The sequence below is a fragment of the Bison bison genome, unplaced genomic scaffold (genome assembly GCF_000754665.1).
Source record: "Bison bison bison isolate TAMUID 2011002044 unplaced genomic scaffold, Bison_UMD1.0 scf7180017864518, whole genome shotgun sequence".
Taxonomy (NCBI): domain Eukaryota; kingdom Metazoa; phylum Chordata; class Mammalia; order Artiodactyla; family Bovidae; genus Bison; species Bison bison.
The window spans coordinates 18,604,311-18,624,130 of NW_011495071.1; the positions used below are offsets into that span (position 1 = coordinate 18,604,311).

The window sequence follows — 19,820 nt, forward strand, 5'->3', positions numbered from 1 at the left end:
GCTCGGTTCCATCCTTCAGAATTTTTTAAAGAACATTTACTTATTTGGCTGCACTGGGGTCTTAGCTGCAGCATGTGGGATCTAGTTACCTGACCAGGGATTGAACCTCGGCCCCCTGCATTGGGAGCCTGGAGCCTTAGACAATGGATCACCAGGGAAGTCCCCTGAATTTTTAAAAGTGTCCTGGATGAATCCAATACGCAGAAGGTTTTAACTTTCTTAATTTTTATTTATGTATTTATTTTTACAGTGGTATACAGGAACTGGTTCCTACTAGCTTTGAATGTAATTGTTATATATTGAGGAATTTCACGAGCTAGATGACCACTGTAGCTTCAAAGTGCCCAGGGAAGGTATATTTACATCATAAAAAACGGGCAAAAACCATAAATCAGGGTTTTGGGAGAAACTAGGGGACAGCCTATTATTTTCTTTCTTTTTTACCAGTACATTACAGGGCTTCCCTGGTGGCTCAGATGGGAAAGAATCTGTGTGCAATGCATGAGACCTGGGTTTGATCCCTGGATCGGGAAAATGCCCTGGAGAAGGGAATGGCTACCCACTTCAGTGTTCTGGCCTGGAGAATTTCATGGACAGAGGAGCCTGGCAGGCTGTGGTCGATGGAATCATAAAGAGCTGGACACAACTGAGTGACTAACATACACGCTGATTGAAAACAATGTCCCACTGGATCCAAAGTCCAGGTACAAAATTCCTGCTCTTCAAGTATTCTAATTCTAAAGTCTGGTAACAAAGAATAACAAAGCAGGCCTTCAGAGGGCTGAATATTTTACTACAATACTGTCCTGCTGCCCCTTTTAGCAAAATTGCTTCCACTGAATTTTGTTTTGGCATTTTGCCTTTGGTTTAACCAAGGAATGTTATTTTTTGAAAAACGAGCCTTATGAAATCCATTACTACATATTTTATGGGTGTATTTTGAGAAGAACATTGTACTTATTAACCTTCCTAAGTCACCAAATGAAGTCTCCACGAGAAATTGTTTTAAAGTTAAATATTTGGGGAAGAAAAAAACACACACACAGAGCATTGCCCAAGGGAACTGGACAATTTTCCCACCATGGACCTTGAGCACTACTGGTTTTTCCTTGCTCTTTAGCTGCCTGTTAAGTTTTGACTATACTTTTCAGCCCATAAATATTCTCCCCCTCTCCTGCTCCTGGTTATGCCATTATATTCTAGTTAATATTTCTCCTGGTAAGAGAGTTTACATTTTGCTATATTAATATATGCTACTTATAATAAGGCCTTGTAAACCCTTCCTGAAATGAGTGTAGGTATGCCTTAAGTACAAACCTGCTGACTCAGCTTTTGCCTCATTTATGGTTTGTATACTATGGGGCAGCTGAGACTTCAGTTTAGCTGCTGCTGGGATAACCTGGGGAACTTTAGAAAAATATGTGCCTGTGTCCTATCCTCAGAGCTCCTAAGTTTACTGATCTAGGGTGTAGTCCTGCTATCAGGATTTTTAAGACATTCTTCAGGTTTCTCTAATCTGCAACCAGAATTGAGAATCTAGTTTCATTACCCCTACCTGCCTTCCCCAAATTCCAGTTCTGCCAAGCATAGAAAGCCCAGCCAGATGAGAGCCCTTCTCTTTCACAAACCTGAGCCAAACCAAGTTTGCCTTACGGATGCATGAATTCAGCTGCTGACTGACCACCTGGGACCTAGACCCACCCAGGCCCCTCTTCCCTGGCAGCTTCATGGCTGAGTCTGACAAAACAGGAAAGAGACAAAACAGTTACCAATAAAATTGTGAAGTTTTCCAAAACACTGTTCATCATATATTTCTCTGGTAAGTGTTTGAGCTTGTGGATGAAGTTGATCATATATTCACACATTGGGGAGCGGTTTATTCGGTAGACAAATCGGCCATTCTCAAACCTTGCGTATTCCGTCTGTGAGGGAAAAAGGGTTTATACTTTTGACTTGAACATACATGAAAAAGATGATTGTCTATAAAAGCATTTCACTTTTTCAACATGAATCAGCTGTCATATGTTGCACTACTTGTGTACTTTACTTAAAGAAAACCCTAACTCCAATTTTAACACCATACTCAGGATCCATTATTTTTCTGGAATTTTTTTTTAAATTGTAAAAATACTTTAATGAAAAGTTGTATAGATGTTTTTTCAGCAAAGGTCGGGAAAAAAAATGTAATTGCCTGCTGAGTGATTCCCTACCTAGAAATTTGTGAGAGCTAGTCACAATTCTTCAAAGAGCCCACAGAAAATCTTTCTTTACTGTGATAAGGCCTCATAGGCCAAAAACCAATGCAGCTAATTTCTCTACTTTAGGAAAAACTGCTTCACACTGATCAAAAGCCCCTGGCTGCGTTATGTCTTTAATTTTTAAAGATGTTTTATACATATATATATGAGAAGGAAATGGCAACCCACTTCAGTATTCTTGCCTGGAAAATTCCATGGACAGAGGAGCCTGGCGGGCTATAGACCATGCGGTTGCAAAGAGTCAGACATGACTGGGTGCCTGACAAAACACTTAAATACATATCTGAAGATCCCACTGAAACACTCAGAGAGAAGACAGACACTCTTAGATACTTTGGATCAAAGAGGAATTTAAAAAGAAATTACAAGCTATCTAAAGAGTAATGAAAAAGAAAATATTTACGTCAAATTTTGGGGACTCAATGAAGCTGTACTTGGAGGAAAGCAGCTTCATGTCTTTGTTATTAAAGATGAAAAGTTACAGAACTCAGTACACATCTTAAAAAATAAACCCTACAAAATAAACCAAAATCTGGGAAAATCAGGAACTAAAAACTAATAAAGATAAAAGCTCAAATGAATGCAAAGGAAATAAAGGTCAATTACTGTAGAAATAACTAAAAACTATGTAGAAATCAACCACTGAAAACAGTCCAAAGAACGAATGGTTTTACAGCTAAATTTTATGTAACCTTTAAAGAATTTTCATCTTGTGACATTTTCAGTGTTATTCAAACTATTCTATACCACAGAAAAAGGTCGGTATTCCAACTATTTTTGTAAAACTGATGTATGTTCAATACTGACATATGATGAAGAGCTTATAAAAAAAGAAAAGTACAGGCTACTATCACTTATGCAATGCAAACATGTGATGTAAAACAGCAAACAGTGCATTAAGGGAACCAAAGTAGAGCTTTCTTTGGGAATGCTGTGGTGGTTCATACACGGGATGTATGTTAACTCGTGATGTCAAAAAACTGGAGGAAAAACAGAGTAAGAGTTGGTGAAAAGGCATTTGATAAAATATTGCAGCTAGTACTAATAGAACAAATTAAATAGGAAGAGAAAGAATTTAACGTAAAATAAAGACCATTTATAAAAACCAATAATAAATCCAATGTTAAAACATCAAAATGGTTTCTACGACATCAGTAACCATATAAGGATACTCACCATCACTATTTCTTTTATTTCTTTGTACAACTGTGTTGGAAGTTTTAGCAAATGAAAAGAAGGTGAGAAAATAATAACAGTAATAATAATAAAAGTGGCAAGAACATTGGAAAAGAAGAGATAAAATAAAGTCTTCCTTTTTTGCTGCTAAGATAATATATCATAGGAAACCCAAGAATCTGGAGGGAAAAAACCACTAGAAATAAATGAATATGGCAAGATGGCCAAATAGAATATAGATATGCAAAAAGTAGGAGGTTTCTTCTAGTAATTAAAATCTAGAAGTTGAAAATTGTATTAACAAATTTATATAATATTTAGAGATATATTTAACAAGAAAGAGACGAATCTATATATGAAAAGCGTAAAATCTTACTAAAATAGATAAAATGAGATGAAAATGCAAATAGATTCTTGATTAGAAAGATTTAATATCAAACTGCCCCTAAATAATATCTAAATCTAATGCAATTACAATTGTTGCTGTTATTGTTGTGTTAGTCATGCCTGACTCTTTGCGACCCTGTGGACTGTAGCCCTCCAGGCTCCTCTGTCCATGGGACTCTCCAGGCAAGAGTACTGGAGTGGGTTGCTATTCCCTTCTCCAGGGGATCTTTCAGACCCAGGGATCGAACCAGGGTCTCCTGCATTGCAGGCAGATTCTTTACAGTCTGGGCCACCAGGGAAGCCAGCAATTACAATTAGGTTGCTCAAATAAGACTTCTGTTTTTCTTTACATTTTTAAAATGATCTCATAACTTTGGAAGAATAAATGCTGGTAACCTGCCTAGAAAATATGTGAAAAGAAAGCGTAGGGAGACTGATTCGCCCTAGTAGATATCAGAAAATGCTTCTGTTGTTTAGTCACTAAGTCATGTCCGACTATTTGCGACCCCATGGACTACAGCACGTCAGGCTTCCCTGTCCTTCACTATCTCCTGGAATTTGCTCAAACTCATGTCCACTGAGTTGGTGATACCATCCAACCATCTCATCTTTTGTTGCTCCCTTCTCTTCCTGCCCTCCATCTTCCCTGGTATCAGGGTCTTTTAAAATGAATTGAGTCTTTGCAACAGGTAGCCAAAGTGTTGGAGCTTCAGCTTCAGCATCAGTCCTTCTGATGAATATTCAGGATTAATTTCCTTTAGGATTGACTGGTTTGATTTCCTTGGAATCCAAGGGATTCTCAAGAGTCTTCAGCACCACAGTTTGGAAGCATCAATTCTTTGGCACTCAGCCTTCCTTGTGGTCCAACTCTCACATCCATACATGACCACTGGAAAAACCACAGCTTTGACTAGACGGACTTTTCTTAGCAAAGTCATGTTTCTGCTTTTTAACATGCTCTCTAGGTTTCTCATAGCTTTCCTTCCAAGAAGCAGGTGTCTTTTAATTTCATGGCTGCAGTTACCTTCCACAAGTGATTCTGGAGCCCAAGAAAATAAAATCTGTCACTGTTTCCACTTTTTCCCCTTCTGTTTGCCATGAAGTGATGGGGACTGGATGGCATGATCTTAGTTTTGTGAATGTTGAATTTTAAGCCAGCTTTTCATTCTCCTCTTTTACTCTCATCAAGAGGCTCTTTAGTACCTCTTTGCTTTCTGCCATTAGAGTGGTAACCTCTGCATATCTGAGGTTGTTACTTCTCCTGGCAATCTTGATTCCAGCTTGTGAGTTATCCTGCCCAGCATTCCTCATGATGTACTCCATATATAAGTTAAATAAGCAGGGTGACAATAAACAGCTTTGACATACTCCTTCCCAACTCTCTGAATCAGTCCTTTGTTTCATGTCTGGTTCTAATTGTTGCCTCTTGACCTGCATACAGGTTTCTCAAGGGACAGGTAAGGTGGTCTGCTATCACCATCTCTTTAAGAATTTTCCACAGTTTGTTATGATCACACAGTCTAAGGCTTTAGCGTGGTCAATGAAGCAGAGGTAAATGTTTTTTAGAATTACCTTGCTTTTTCTATGATTCAATGAATGCTGTCAATTTGATCTCTGGTTCCTCTGCCTTTTCTAAATCCAGCTTGTGCCTCTGGAAGTTCTCGGTTTACATACTGTTAAAGCTGAGCTTAAAGGATTTTGAGAATTACTTTGATAGCATGTGAAATTAGTGCAATTGTACATTAATTTGAACGTTCTTTGGCCTTGCCTTTCTTTGGGACTGGAATGAAAACCGACTTTTCCAGTCCTGTGGCCACTACTGAGTTTTCCAAATTTGTTGGCATATTGAGGGCAACAATTTAAAAGCATCATCTTTTAGGATTTGAAATACTTCAGCTGGAATTCCATCACTTCCACTGCTTTGTTTGTAGTAATGCTTCCTAAGGCCAACTTGACTTCACATTCCAGGATGTCTGGCTCTAGGTGAGTGACCATACCATCATGGTTGTCTGGGTCATTAAGATCTTTTTTGTATAGTTCTTCTGTGTATTCTCACCACCTCTTCTTAATCTCTTCTGATTCTGTTAGGTCCATACCATTTCTGTCTTTTATTATGCCCATCTTCACATGAAATGTTCCCTTGGTATCTCCAGTTTTCTTGAGATCTCTAGTCTTTCCCATTATATTGTTTTCCTCTATTTCTTTGCACTGTTCAGTTAAGAGGGCTTCCTTAATCTCTCCCTGCTAGTCTCTGGAACTTTGCATTCAGTTGGGTATATCTTTTCCTTTCCCCTTTGACTTTTGCTTCTCTTCTTTTCTCAGCTATTTGTAAGGCCTGATAACCACTTTGTCTTCCTGCACTTCTTTCTCTTGAGGATGGTTTTGGTCACCTCCTCCTGTTACAAACTTCCCTCCATAGTTCTCCAGTCACTCAGTCTACCAGATCTAATCCCTTGAATCTGTTAGTCACACTGTATAATCATAAGAGATCTGATGTAGGTCATACCTGAAAGGTCTAGTGGTTTCCCCTATTTTCTTCAATTTAAGCCTGAATTTTGCAATAAGAAGCTGATGATCTGCACCACAGTCAGCTCCAGGTCTTGTTTTTGTTGAACGTACAGAGCTTTTTCATCTTCAGTTGCAAAGAACATAATCAATCTGTTTGCGGTATTCAGCATCTGGTGACGTCCATGTATAGAGTCATCTCTTGTGTTATTGGAAGAGGGTGTTTGCTGTGACCAGTGTGTTCTCTTAGCAATACACTATTAGCCTTTACCCTGTTTCATTTTATATTCCAAGGCCCAACTTGTCTGTTACTCCAGGTATCTCTTGACTTCCTGCTTTTGCATTCCAACCCCCTATTATGAAAAGGACATCTTTTTTGGGTGTTAGTTCTAGAAGGTCTTGTAGGTCTTCATAGAACCAATCAACTTCAGCTTTTTTGGCATTAGTGTTTGGGATTACTGTGATGCTGAATGGTTTGCCTTGGAAACAAACCAAGATCATTCTGTTGTTTTCGAGATCGCACCCAAGTACTGCATTTTGGACTCTTGTTGACTATGAGGGCTATTTCATTTCTTCTAAGGGATTCTTGCCCACAGTAGTAGATATAATGATCATCTGAATTAAATTCACCCATTCCCATCCATTTTAGTTCACTGATTCCTAAAACGTTGATGTTCACTCTTGCCATTTCCTGCTTAACCATGTCCTATTTACCTTGATTCATGGACCTAACATTCCAGGTTCCTACGGAATATTGTTCATTATAGTATCTGACTTTACTTTCATCACCAGACACATCCACAACGGAGCGTCATTTCCACTTTGGCCCAGACTCTTTATTCTTTCTGGAGCTATATCTCTGCTCTTTCCCAGTAGTATATTGGACACTTACTGACCTGCGGGGCTCATCTTTAAGTGTCATATCTTTTTGCCTTTTCATACTGTTCGTGGGATTCCCGAGGCAAGAATACTGAAGTTGTTTGCCATTCCCTTCTTCAGTGGACAACATTTTGTCAGAACATGCTACAAAGCTACTGTAATCAAATCAACACAATACTGGGACATGTAGAGATAAATAGAGGGTGGAAAAGAACAGACTCCAGGAACAGCCCCCCAGGTATATGCTTTCTCCATGAAAATTCCTGGAATTTCATCATTCAAAGGCAACCAGCAACAGGTAAGCCCTGACAACTTGGCCATTTGGTAGCAAAGCCTAACACTAACTTTCCGTGTTCCCAACCACCGACAGGTACCTTTGCTTCTTCCTTCTCGGGGAAGATAGAGGTCATGTACCTCCAGGTCTCTCAGTCATGTCTCATTACACAGCCACCTTCTCACCTACCCTCTCCTTAGGGTGAGGAGCTTCCCATCTTTCTCCTTGGCTTCTCTGTCTGCATCCCCCTTCCACTTACCCCAAGGCTGGCTGCTGCTCATTCTTTATTCTGTGCTCTTTCTATTTCCTCTCTGCAACGAGCTCTCCATTCCCATAGCTTTGGTTATCTTTAATGCTTAGGATTCCCAAATGATATTTTCAGTCTTTACTTGTCTCCAAAAATCATCCCTATTTCCAGTTGGACATCTTATGTACTTATCTCTGCTGGAGACTGCACTGTCCTTCAAAGCATAAAATGTGTTATCTTCAACTCTTCCTCCTCTTTGATCTTTAATATTCAGTCAGTTTCTAAGTTCTATTCCAAATGTCTTCTCAGATCCCCTCTGCCACTCTTTAATAACACTCATAACACCTAAGCTTATGGCAACCATCTAGTCAACTCACTCACATCTTCCTCTACCAGCATTGTTCTTGTTCAGTCCTAAGTTGAGCCCAACTCTTTGCGACCCCATAGTCAGGCTTCCCTGTCCTTCACTATCTCCCAGAGTTTGTTCAGAGTCATGTCCATTGAGTCCGTGATGCTATCTAACCATCTCATCCTCTGTTGCCCTCTTCTTATGTCTTCAGTCTTTCGCAGTATCATGGTCTTTTCCAGTGAGTCAGCACTTCACATCAGGTAGCCAAAGTACTGGAGCTTACACTTCAGCATCAGTCCTTCCAATGAATATTCAGAGTTGATTTCCTTTAGGATTGACTGGTTTGATCTCCTTGATGTCTAAGGGACTCTCAAGAGTCTTTTCTAGCACCACCGTTTGAAAGCATCAGTTCTTTGGTGCTCAGTCTTCTTTATGGTCCAACTCTCATGTCCATACATGACTACCAGCTAACCCTCCTAACACCATTCTTAGGATGCCCATCTTGTGCTCAGGAAGCTATGAGGGCCTACAGCATCCCCAATCCTCCTGTTCATCCCAAAGTCTTGAAAAACATCTCCTCGTTCCCTCTCTCCACCCAATACATCCCTTCTCTCATGTCTCATGAGAGAAAGGATTTATTTCTGTGGTACAAAAGTCAGGGTGGGCTCCTGGACCTGAGAGGTCCTAGACACCTGTGAATAAAAGTCACTGTGAGCATGGATGAATTGGGTGGTGGGTAGAAGACATTGGAAAACACAACTCTGAATGAAATATCACCTGTAAACATTATTCACAAACAGCAACCCACCCCAGTAAAATGATCATCCATGTTTAGAAAGGGAGGGAAGTGTGAACTATAAAAGCCATAAATAAGTTTTTGGTCCCAGTATGTACTGAAATAGATTTAAAACAATTATGATGAAGGGAGTGGAAATGGCAAAAGCCAAGACCAAACTCAAGGTGGCAGGGATTTATAAGTGAATGTGAAGTGGCTCGGTCATGTCAGACTCTCTGTGACCCCACGGACTGTAGCCTACCAGGCTCCTCCATCCATGGGATTTTCCAGGCAAGAGTACTGGAGTGGGTTGCCATTGCCTTCTCCAAGGGATCTTCCTGACCCAGGGATCGCATCCAGGTCTCCTGCATTGCAGGCAAACGCTTTACCATCTGAGCCACCAGGGAAGCCACCTGGGTTTTAGAAGGCAGCTGCCAATTAGTTGAAGACCACCTTGGTTATTATCAAGATGCCTCGAAGTGCACTTGAACTTGGGGGTGGGAGGGTAGCACGGTAGATAGATCAATCCTGGGTAGCAGGATCTATCTCTAACAGATTCCACTCAGCCCCCCTCCCTCCTCAAGGCCTCCTGTTGGACTGACCCACTGGCAAGAGCAGGGCTGACTTCAGGTGGCCAGGGAGGGTGGCATGGATTACTCCTGGCCTTCTTCCTTTCAGTTGCTTTCAAATCATTTTGCCTTCTTAAGTAATGGAGGGCAGGGAGTGGGAGAAGGCAGAGAAGGAGAAGACGCTTAGATTTAAAGGAAGGTGACAGGCCACCCCAAATGAAGGTTCCAGCACACAGAGGCCAACTTACCTCTACTTTTTCTACTACTTGCTTCCCAAAGGAGCAAACTTTGGTGGAGCAGGTGACTGTCATATTTTCAGAACTCTCATACTGACTGGTTACGCCATAAAAAGCCCCGGCATCGTCTTGAATATTGCAGTTTAAATCAGCCTGTAGGAAATGAAATGGAGGCGAGGGTTACTCTCTATCACAGGAGTCATGGCAACAAGCAGTAACTATCAGGCGAAGACTTCCACCATGCTGGATGGAGGGCAGTGGAGGGCCAGGGTGGCTCAGAAAGGTGGTGAGTTCATGCTCAGCTAGAAACAAGTTCTATGGCCCATCGATTGTGTTTTGAAGAGAATGCTCGCTTGGGTAGTCTTCCCTTGAAATAATGACAAGCTGCATGTATCGATTTCATTTTTACTTTCTTGCATTCAGTATTTAATCTATTTATTGGTTCATTTTTGTCTGCACTGGGTCTTCGTTGTGGTGGTTCTCTTGGTGTGTGATGCGTGGGCTTAGCTGCCCCGTGGCATGTGGAATCTTCATGGGCCAGGAAGGAACCATTTCTCCTGCATTGGCAGGTTGATTCTTAACCACTGGACCACCAGGGAAGTCCTGCATTTAGTATAGAATACTATATATCCTTGTAATAAAAGACTCATGAGGTCTCTGAAATATGTACAGAAAGCAGTATGTGAACTGGATTCATATTCACTGCTCTGTGGATATGTTTAAAAGGAGAATCTATAGCTGACTGGCCATTTGTTATATATGTAAAAAGAGAAACTTCATTACTAATTATGTACCCAGAGGGGAAATAGTTCCTATTAAAGACTGACTTAGAAAGATGTAAAACAGTTAATACAAGGCCCCACTCATTTAACATATTCTTATGACTATTTGCTATGTGAGATTCATGGTAGATATAAGACTACAAGCCAACATGAGAGAAATGTACAGAAAATAGCTCTAATTTAGATAAAGTCAGAGAAGGCAATAGCACCCCATTCCAGTACTCTTGCCTGGAAAATCCCATGGATGGAGGAGCCTGGTAGGCTGCAGTCCATGGGGTCGCGAAGAGTCGGACACAACTGAGCGACTTCACTTTCACTTTTCCCTTTCACGCATTGGAGAAGGAAATAGCAACCCACTCCAGTGTTCTTGCCTGGAGAATCCCAGGGACGGGGGAGCCTGGTGGGCTGCTGTCTATGGGGTCGCACAGAGTCGGACACGACTGAAGAGACTTAGCAGCAGCAGCGGCAGATAGAAAGTAAGTACCATGTCAAAGGCACTCAGCATACAGAGGCCAACTTACCTCTACTTTTTCTACTACTTGCTTCCCAAAGGAGCAAACTTTGCTCCTTTTTCGGACCATGGAAACATTATTTTCAATTAAAGGTATTTACTTTCAGGATGGTTAAGATTTGAACATGCAGGGATGGGCTAAGGGAGTATTGCACACGGAGCAGCCTGGAGTGCTTAATTTTAGCCACACTGCAAGGACGAAGGAGATGGGGAGGAAGGAGTGTGGAAATGCAGCAAGGTCCTGGGTTGGGGAGGGCTTAATGAGGGGTGTGAATTGTATGCTGTAGGAATTGGGGAACCCTTGAAAGTGTCACCACCAGGCAATGAGGTGATCAGAGATGTGCTTTAAGAAGAGGTGTCTCAGCGTGGTATAAAGTCCACTGCAGAGGGAGGCTGGGAGGCTGCTGCAGTGGCTCCACCACTGAGGGCAGACCCCCTTCCCTCGAGCATCCACTGACCCTTTCCTGCACTCTGGGCATGGGTGTGGAGCGGGGGATCAATGAGTGAGCAGGAGATAGTCCCTGCGGTCGTGCAGCTGACAATTTAGGAGGGAGGACATTGCAACAGAAATAAGCGCTCCTGGGATGGGGACAGAGACATGAGAACAAACAGTGGGGAGGGAGCCCTTGTGGGCAGGGAAGCTTCAGATGATGATGCAGCTCAGATCCAGAGAGAAGAGCTGGCGTGGGCAGGCAGAGCATGATGTGAGAGAGTGTGCAAAAGGGCGAATGGCCAGAAACAGCTGGAACACAGACAGCAAGGAGAGAACGGGCCTGGAGAGGCAGGGGTGGGAGGGGGCTGGGGTCTTACACAGGATAGGGGCAGTGATAGTTTAGGATCAGATCTGCAACCCAGAAAGTCACCCCTGATCACAACTTGGAGACACTAGAAGAGAGTGAACGCAGAGATGCAGCAGGAAGCAGGGTCAAATGAAGCACCTGGGCTGCAGAGAGAAACAGCAGTGAGTCTGACATAAAATGAGACTGTATTTTGTGAGGTCCGGCACATTTCGACTCACTGATTGTTAATACCTTCACAGGCACTAACTACCATAAAGACCTGAGTCATCCTACATGTATTTTTAATAAAGATCTGCATTTCAACTTCCTTCTTAAATTGAGTATCAGGAAAATGTCCATTTCCTCAGGCAAAACTTGGGATATTCTGGCTTCAAATAAAACAGACCATACGCTTTATATTCCCTTTTCTTAGGTGCCAAGAGATTCAAAGCTACATTAAATGCTCTACTACAGTAATTAACTTATCCTAGGTACTTCTAACAACCAGTGTCCAACTCCTGTTACTGGATTTCTGCTTTTACTTGCACTGATACTTGTCCAGTTTTATGTTATCCATAAATTTATGTGCCCTCACATTTTGTTTTTTGAAATTTTATGGGGCATAAAGTGCAAATAATTAAAAATGCCTAGGTGTGCCTTTTTTTCACATGCAAAGGTAAGAAATGGAGCTTGTGGCTCAATGAAACAGCGGTCCAGTGAGAAACCAGAGGTCTCATCCTGAGAACTGTATCTGAGCTTCCCAAAGCTGGAGAGGGCCCTGGGACTACCAGGGCTCCAGCCTTCAGGGGAGAAAGGTACCAACGTATCCCAGGAGCTCTGACACTGGGCTGTCATCCAGCCTTCCCAGGCAGGTGTTCCCTGCTGTGAACTAACAGAACTTCGAGCTGGTCCTGCCATCCCCTGAGAATACACACAGCTGGGAGAAACAGCTCAGGTGTTTTGTGGTAGTGGGATGACCAGTGATGTTCTTTGTGGGACTGGTGCTCTTACTATTATGATGTAGCTTGTACGAACAAGTTTTAGCTTAAAAAAAAAAAAGCACACACAGCAACAATAACAAAGATAAAAATATATACATGGCAAGTAAATTTAAAAAAAAATCAAACTATAAAAAGGAGGTACATTTTATTTCTACCCTGTGCTTACCACTCTCCTTAGGTGACCAGTTATCAGTTTTTCAAGTATCCTCTTAGAGATATTTAGCATTTACATATTTAAGCATACACATTCCCTCTTTTCTGCACAAACCATAGCATTCTTCTGAGCCTGGCTTTAAATCAATTGATTAATCAATAACTACTTTTTAGAACTCACATAGTACTGATATAGGGCTTCCCTGGTAGATCAGTGGTGAAGAATCCACCTGCAATGCAGGAGACATGGGTTTGATCCCTGGGTTGGGAAGATCCCCTGAAGTAGGAAATGGCAACCCAGTCCAGTATTCTTGCCTGGAGAATTCCATGGACAGAGGAGCCTGGCAGGCTATACAGTCCCCAGAGTCCCAGAGCATGAGTGAGCACACGCATAGACATACATACACTGATACAGAGCATCAGTTTTTTAAAGAAAAGCCCTTTGGAAAATTGAACAGCCACACTTTTGGTGGCTGCATACCACTCCATCATACAGATGCAATATAATTTAACATATCCTCTATTGATGGACATTTCAGATGCTTCCCAACAACAGTGCAGTAACAGGCAGAGCAGGAAAGGTACATTAGAAATTATTTTGACTTTTTTTTCAAAATTTAATCTTTCTTCCACTTCTTACTTATTTTTGGCTGTGCTGGCCTTTGTTGCTGCATGGGCTTTTCTCTCGTCTCAGCAAGCAGAGGCTACTCCCCAATTTTAGTTTGTGGGCTTCTCATTGTGGTGGCTTCTCTTGTTTCAGAACATAGGCTCTAGGGTGCTTGGGCTTCAGAAGTTGCAGCTCCCAAGCTCTAGACCACAGGCTCAATAGTTGTGGCACAGAGGCTCAGCTGCTGTCCAGCACGTGGGGTCTTCCCAAACCAGGGATCAAACCCGTGTCGCCTGCACTGGCAGGCAGATTCTTTACCACTGAGCCACCAGGGAAGCCCCTACTTTGACTTTTGTTTTCATTTAATTTTTAAAAATTCCCAGCTTTGAAAATGAGAATTAATTGACCATAAATACACTGTTAAATAATATTGCAATTTAAATTCATTATTCTGATGTAATCAAGTTGTTATGAAGGACTGATTAATAATCAAAAGCAGTCTGGTGTTTGTGGCGTAATGGGTGGAGTGTGGGAAGGAGCTGGGGAAATTAGCAGTTGGCGGGGGAGTCAACAGGAGAGCGCAAGGAGCTATCAACCTCAACTTGCGTCAGTGCTTTAAGCAGGAGGGAGGTTTCTTAAGAAGGGCACCTCAACTCCCTAGGTACACTGTTTTCTTTCTTTTTTTTTGTCCAGTGCTCCATTTTTCACTTTATTCACTTCAGTGGCATTATCTTTCTCTACAATTTTTAAGCGTTACTTTCCATTCCGTTGTTACAAAACCTTGGCTATATGCCCTGTGTTGTACATGCATCCCTGAGCCTAACTCACAGCCAGCAGTCTGCACCCCCATTCCTTCACCTCTACACTGCCTCTCCCCCCAACTGGCTACGACTAGTTTGTTCTGTGAGTTTGCTTCTTTTTTGTTATACTCACTAGTTTGTCCTATTTTTTAGATTTCACATATAATTGATATCGTACAGTATTTATCTTTTTCTGTCCTACTTATTTCACTTGCTATAATGCAGTGGCCTTTACTTTCGACAAGCCAAGGATTTACAATATAACCAAACTAGGACTCTTAAGATCTAAAGCAAGCACAGAAATAAACACGCAAAATAATTCAACCATACAGACAATTTCAAAATGTTACCCAAGTTTAGAATGGCATTCGCCGTAAATTGATATTAGCAAAACTGCTGAAAATTTGCAGCTTTTTGGTTTCCATCTCTCCAAGTTCCCACACTTCAGTAAGGCTGGCGCTGTAGCCTCAACACACACGGCATATCTGACAACTAAGAGCGGGGGGTTTCCAAGGCCTGTTTCCTTTATTTAGCAAAATTATCACAATTATTTGAGTAATAATCAGCACTGTTCCACTGTTTTTAACTTTAAACACAAAACCTCTGTGGTAACAGAGAATGACAGAATTGAAGTAACTCTAGTTCTACTTTTTCGCCTTCATAGTTACTGCGCTCATTTCCAAATCATGGAAGCAGCAGCGCTGTGTGGACTGCAGCTCCAATGGTTCCAAACTGTCAGAACTGACTCTAGAAGTGAATATAAGAGTGAGTCTGTAATAGCATGTGCTATGAAAGAATAAGTAATAAAATGCATAAGCAACCCAAGTGTGTTAGTTTGAAGCATAAATATATATAGGTATGTGTGTATATATACATACATGAAATAAAAACTCAAGACTAATTTTACCAATTGTTTAAGACTTAAACTAACAAAGGCTTTTTTTATTAGGAACACTTCATTGATAGCGTTTTTTAGAACCATTGGCATAGGGTGATAATGAAAATGACAGCTGTTTTTAGATGGTTCTGCCATCTAGACTTCAGTACAACAAAACTCCTTAATGCCTACATCGGGGGCAGATAATTCCCATCCTCTCACCTTGGGTTCACCACTGTACCTTAGAATTCTCAAATTTAATTTAATTAGCTTTAATTGGGAATGGATAACCTGCAGGTATAATGACAGAAAGTATCAAAAATGAAAGTATTCAAGAATCCACATTATGAAACTCTGCCGTCAGAAACAATCTCGACAAACTACGATTTTCAAGTTGCCAGGATTAACTTTTTTACATGATATTAAAGTAGAACATACATTCAGAAGTGTACCAATCACAAGTTTACAGGTTGATTAATTTTTATAAAGTGAACACACCCATGTAACCAAGCGCCCAGGTAAGGACATGGAAAAGAAGTCCCCTCATCCACCCTCCATCCCAGTGAACATCAAACACTGCTCCCTTCAGTGTACCTCAAACCCCCTGTGTCACAAGAATAACGCTGATCCTTTAGTCTTGTCTAGTTTTTGAATGTTACATGAACGGAGTCACATACTGTTGATTCCTCTGTGTTTAGCTTTATTTGTGCAGCATTGCAGGGTGACTGTCATCTATGCTGTGGTGTGTGGTTCATCCATTACTAGAGTACTCTGCTAAATGGAAAATACCACCTTCTATCCCTTCTACGGATGGACGTTTACAATGCTTCCAAACTGAACCTATTATGAAGAGCGCTACTCTGAATACTTGGGGATACACTTTTCATGAACACATGCACGCACTCCTGTTAGGTGTTCCTAGGAGTAGAATTGCTGGTTATGAGACATACGTGCATTTTCAACTTTCATTTAGGTAAGAGGAACAGATGGTTTTTGAATTATCTTGTTTTTTTAAAAAACAGCTTGAGAAAACTCCACATATAATTATTAGCATATATTTAACAGGTTGCATTTTTAAAGACTTCTCAACTAACACTAAATAAGCAATCTGTTATTACCACTGCTTCTCAATTACTTTTGAACATGGAAAATAATTACACAGTCATCCAACCATATCACAGCTGTTCTTTGGGAATTTTCTAGGAGGTATTGATGGGAAAGATAATTATCTTTAGCTGATAATATTACAATTATCCCAGAAAGAAATGTGGTCACTGAACTCCTGCAGAGCAAAGGTAATATCAAAGAAAGAATGCTAGCATTAAATCAACAACAGGGGGGGTGAACTCTGTAATGAGTCTAGGATTCGTGCTGAGTTCATTATCCACCCTCTCCACTCCTTTTTTCCAACTGAAAACTCAAGATAAACCTATTCCACATAGTTTTGAAGGCAAGAAAATGAGAGAAGAAAAAACAAAAAAGTGTGCTGTTTCTAGACATACTATTTTTGTCAAATCAGCTCTTATCTGAAATCAGGATATTTTCTAAAAGCAAATGAATACAAAAGTCCAAGAAACAACTAAAACCAGCAAACTTACCTTCCCAGCAAATTCCAAATTCAAACCAGATTCTGTTCTTAGGAGATGAGACAGCTGTTGGGGTACAGGGCAGACTGTCCCAAAATGTGCCCCAATGGCATTTTGATTATTTTGGATTAAAGTTACTTAAGAAACAACCAATGAAGAGGGACACGTGGACCCTCCCCTCTGTCTCCCCCAAAGCAGGAAATAAGTCTCTCAGTGAAAGGTGCCCTCCTTGCATCTGGAGGTGGAAGGAGACCCTTACCACCAGAGATGGATAATTTAGGGTGGAGAAGTCTGTATACACATCTTGTTACTTTAAATTTACTTCCCTAAGCCCAAACTCTGTTTAGATTTTCTCCAAACCTATGTTTCTTTGTCCTGTCAATTCCTCATAAATTTATCGTTTATCTAAAAAGTATGACAGATGCCTGCTTTGGCCACTTCTTAGATCCGGTTTCTATGTGAACCTCAACGCCATGAATTAAAAATTTGTTTCTCTTTTCCTTCCTGTTAATTTGTCTTGCGTTGATTTTATTTTCAGTCCAGTCATAAGAAGGGTAGCAGGGGAAGTTTCCTCCTGCCTAACTGGTCATGGACCATGTTCTACAAAAAAACAAAATAAACCTTGCAAATGTGGCTGGAGTGGGCAAGTCCATGCAAACGGGCCCCTCTAAGGAATCTCTGCCCATTTTTCCCTAGAACAAAAACCCTCCATATGAACTGGGATCAGAGACCAGCTCTTTCTCCTACCACCCAATGCAGGAATCCTTCCTACAGAACCTTGATTTACACTGTCTTCTGGCTAAATACCTTTAGATATGGGAAAATCATTAGTTAATAAAATACTTACCATGTTCTGGGCAGACTTAAGTGTTAGAGAGTTGTATTAGTCTTCTATTGCTGCTTTAACAAACACTCCCAAATTTAGTGACTTAAAAACAACATCACTTTATGATTCTCTACTTCTGTAGGTGGGATATCCAACACGTCCCTCGCTCGGCTGAGATCAAGGTTTTGGAGCTGTCCCTTTCTGGTGGCTCTACTCTGGGGAAAGGTGAGTCTTTGCCTCCTTCAGTCTCCACAGTCCTTGTTTCTCAGTCTCTTCCCTCCCACTTCAGAGACCAGCAACACCAGGCTGAGTCCTCACGTGGCCAGCTGTCAGCTCTCTAGACCTTGTCTTTTGCCTCCCTCTGCTACTCTTCAGGAAACTTGTGATTTCATTGGGCCCACTCACATAACCCAAGATACTTCCCTGCCTACTCTTAGCAACGCCCACCTCGCTTTCCATGTATTGGAATATGTCCCCTAGCACCATGAGAAGAACTTGGACACAACACTGCCTACCATTCCCGTTAAGTTGCCACTGGCTTCTCAGCAGCTTCCACCTAGAGCTCCGCTCTCTGGAAGCACGCAGGCCTAAGAACAGTGCTGACAGACAACCCTGCAATTCTCTTTTATTTCTCCCCTAATCTCACCTTCCACACCCACTTCTCACCCATAAAGTTGTTCAGGTTCTATCAGCTTCCTAGGATCCAAGTTCCAGGCTTATTTTTAGTAAACTCCATGTGATTTCCCTTCCACCTGGTCCAAAGACGAGAATTCTGACTCTGCATCTGTCATCTTATCGCAGACACCTGACGGGCAGTGGTCATCATTCCTTTGCATCTCATTGTTCTCATATCTAAACTCAGAGAAGACCTGCTTCCAAAGGCCACCATGGTGCTGAGAAGAGAGAACGCACACGAGACTCATCTGTATGCTGAAACATGCCACATAAACGGCCATGCCTATCAACCCATGGACTTCAACACTGACCAGCAGAGATGAAGCAGAGCCTCAAGCCACATCTCCAGAGTGGGACCTGAAGTAGACGGTGGCTCATAATCAACAAACAAGGTAAAAGCTTTCCCCCCAGAGTTAGTCTGAGTCCCTATCCATGCTTATCAAGTGAGCAGCACAAACACAGCAATGACTTTTTTCAAACAGAAAAAGTAGTAGTTTTTTCGATTTGTGAGTTTATAACAAGCCTTAGGTTTTAGGCGTAACTGCTCAAACAGGTACAAAATTACCATCTTTCCCACAAAGATATGATTAGAGATGTCATAAAATTCTGTCTGGAAGCAAAAAAACAAAACGAAACAAAAAACAAGGCAATAATTAATCAACCATCTGAGGAATGAATTGGGGATCTATTTGTGGACAAGTCCTGGAAAACAGCAATGCCAAGCAGAGAAAGCAGACTGCACTAGACAGCCAGGAAGCGAAAAAGTGAAACGTCACATTTCCCCAAATCCTTCCCTAAATAATCCTCTCTCACGCTTGTTACTTCTGCAGCCGAAACACGTAAGTTATCAGAAAAGTCTGTGGCTTGGTTTCTCCTCCATTACCTCTCATTCAGCAAGCGTATCTGTTCACATCTGTGTTCCACTGTTTCATGTTTTTGAAATTGAAAAACAAAAAAAGCAATATTCTTCAAAGAATGATTCTTCCCATTTCATGGGTGAGAAAAATGAGATCTAACCCAGTTCTGCTGGATCCATACCGCAGGGAGGGCTGGACCAGGCGGTTAACTCTTCAAAACCGCAGGCCCCTGGAAAGCTAGTTTCAGATGCCTGAAGGACAGGAAGTGAGTATTAGGGTTGCAAGTGCAGAATGGAAGGGCGCAGCATTCGGCTGAGGACAACTCGTTTGTCACTAGACTCTGAAAGAAAAGGCCTGCAGGAAAAAAAAGTAAACAGATCAGCCCGAAGGCAGGGGCGCAGGTTGGGGTAGTGGGTCAGGAAAAGAGCAGGCTGCAGACGGCTCCCTTCCCACCCGTCTCTCCCTTCCCCCTGGAGGGCCTGGAAGGGCTGGGCAGAATTACTTGGTTGCAAAAAAATGAAGACATCAAGAGGACTGTCCCTGACAAGAGACAGTATAATAGGCACTGATGGATGCGAGGAGACGCTGGCATTTTCAAACCACCACTTTGAACCTCTCCTCTTCATCCTCTTCGAGCAATGATCAAAGGACTAAGATTTCAAATTGTGAAGCAATTTTTTCCAATGGCAGCATCTGGCTCCTTGGCAGGAG

General features: G+C 41.7%; 1 protein-coding gene across 10 annotated transcripts in view; it reads right to left on the reverse strand.

The window, feature by feature from the left end:
• Nucleotides 1-19,820, reverse strand: part of TEAD1 (TEA domain family member 1 (SV40 transcriptional enhancer factor)) — a 274,377-nt gene that overhangs the window by 12,098 nt on the left and 242,459 nt on the right. For all 10 annotated transcript variants that reach the window (XM_010830611.1, XM_010830605.1, XM_010830608.1 and 7 more), the window contains 2 exons: nucleotides 9,668-9,808; nucleotides 1,770-1,922 (listed from right to left, as the gene is read on the reverse strand). In XM_010830611.1, coding sequence (XP_010828913.1) covers nucleotides 1,770-1,922; nucleotides 9,668-9,808 — 294 coding nt within the window. The remainder of the gene's footprint in view (nucleotides 1-1,769; nucleotides 1,923-9,667; nucleotides 9,809-19,820) is intronic.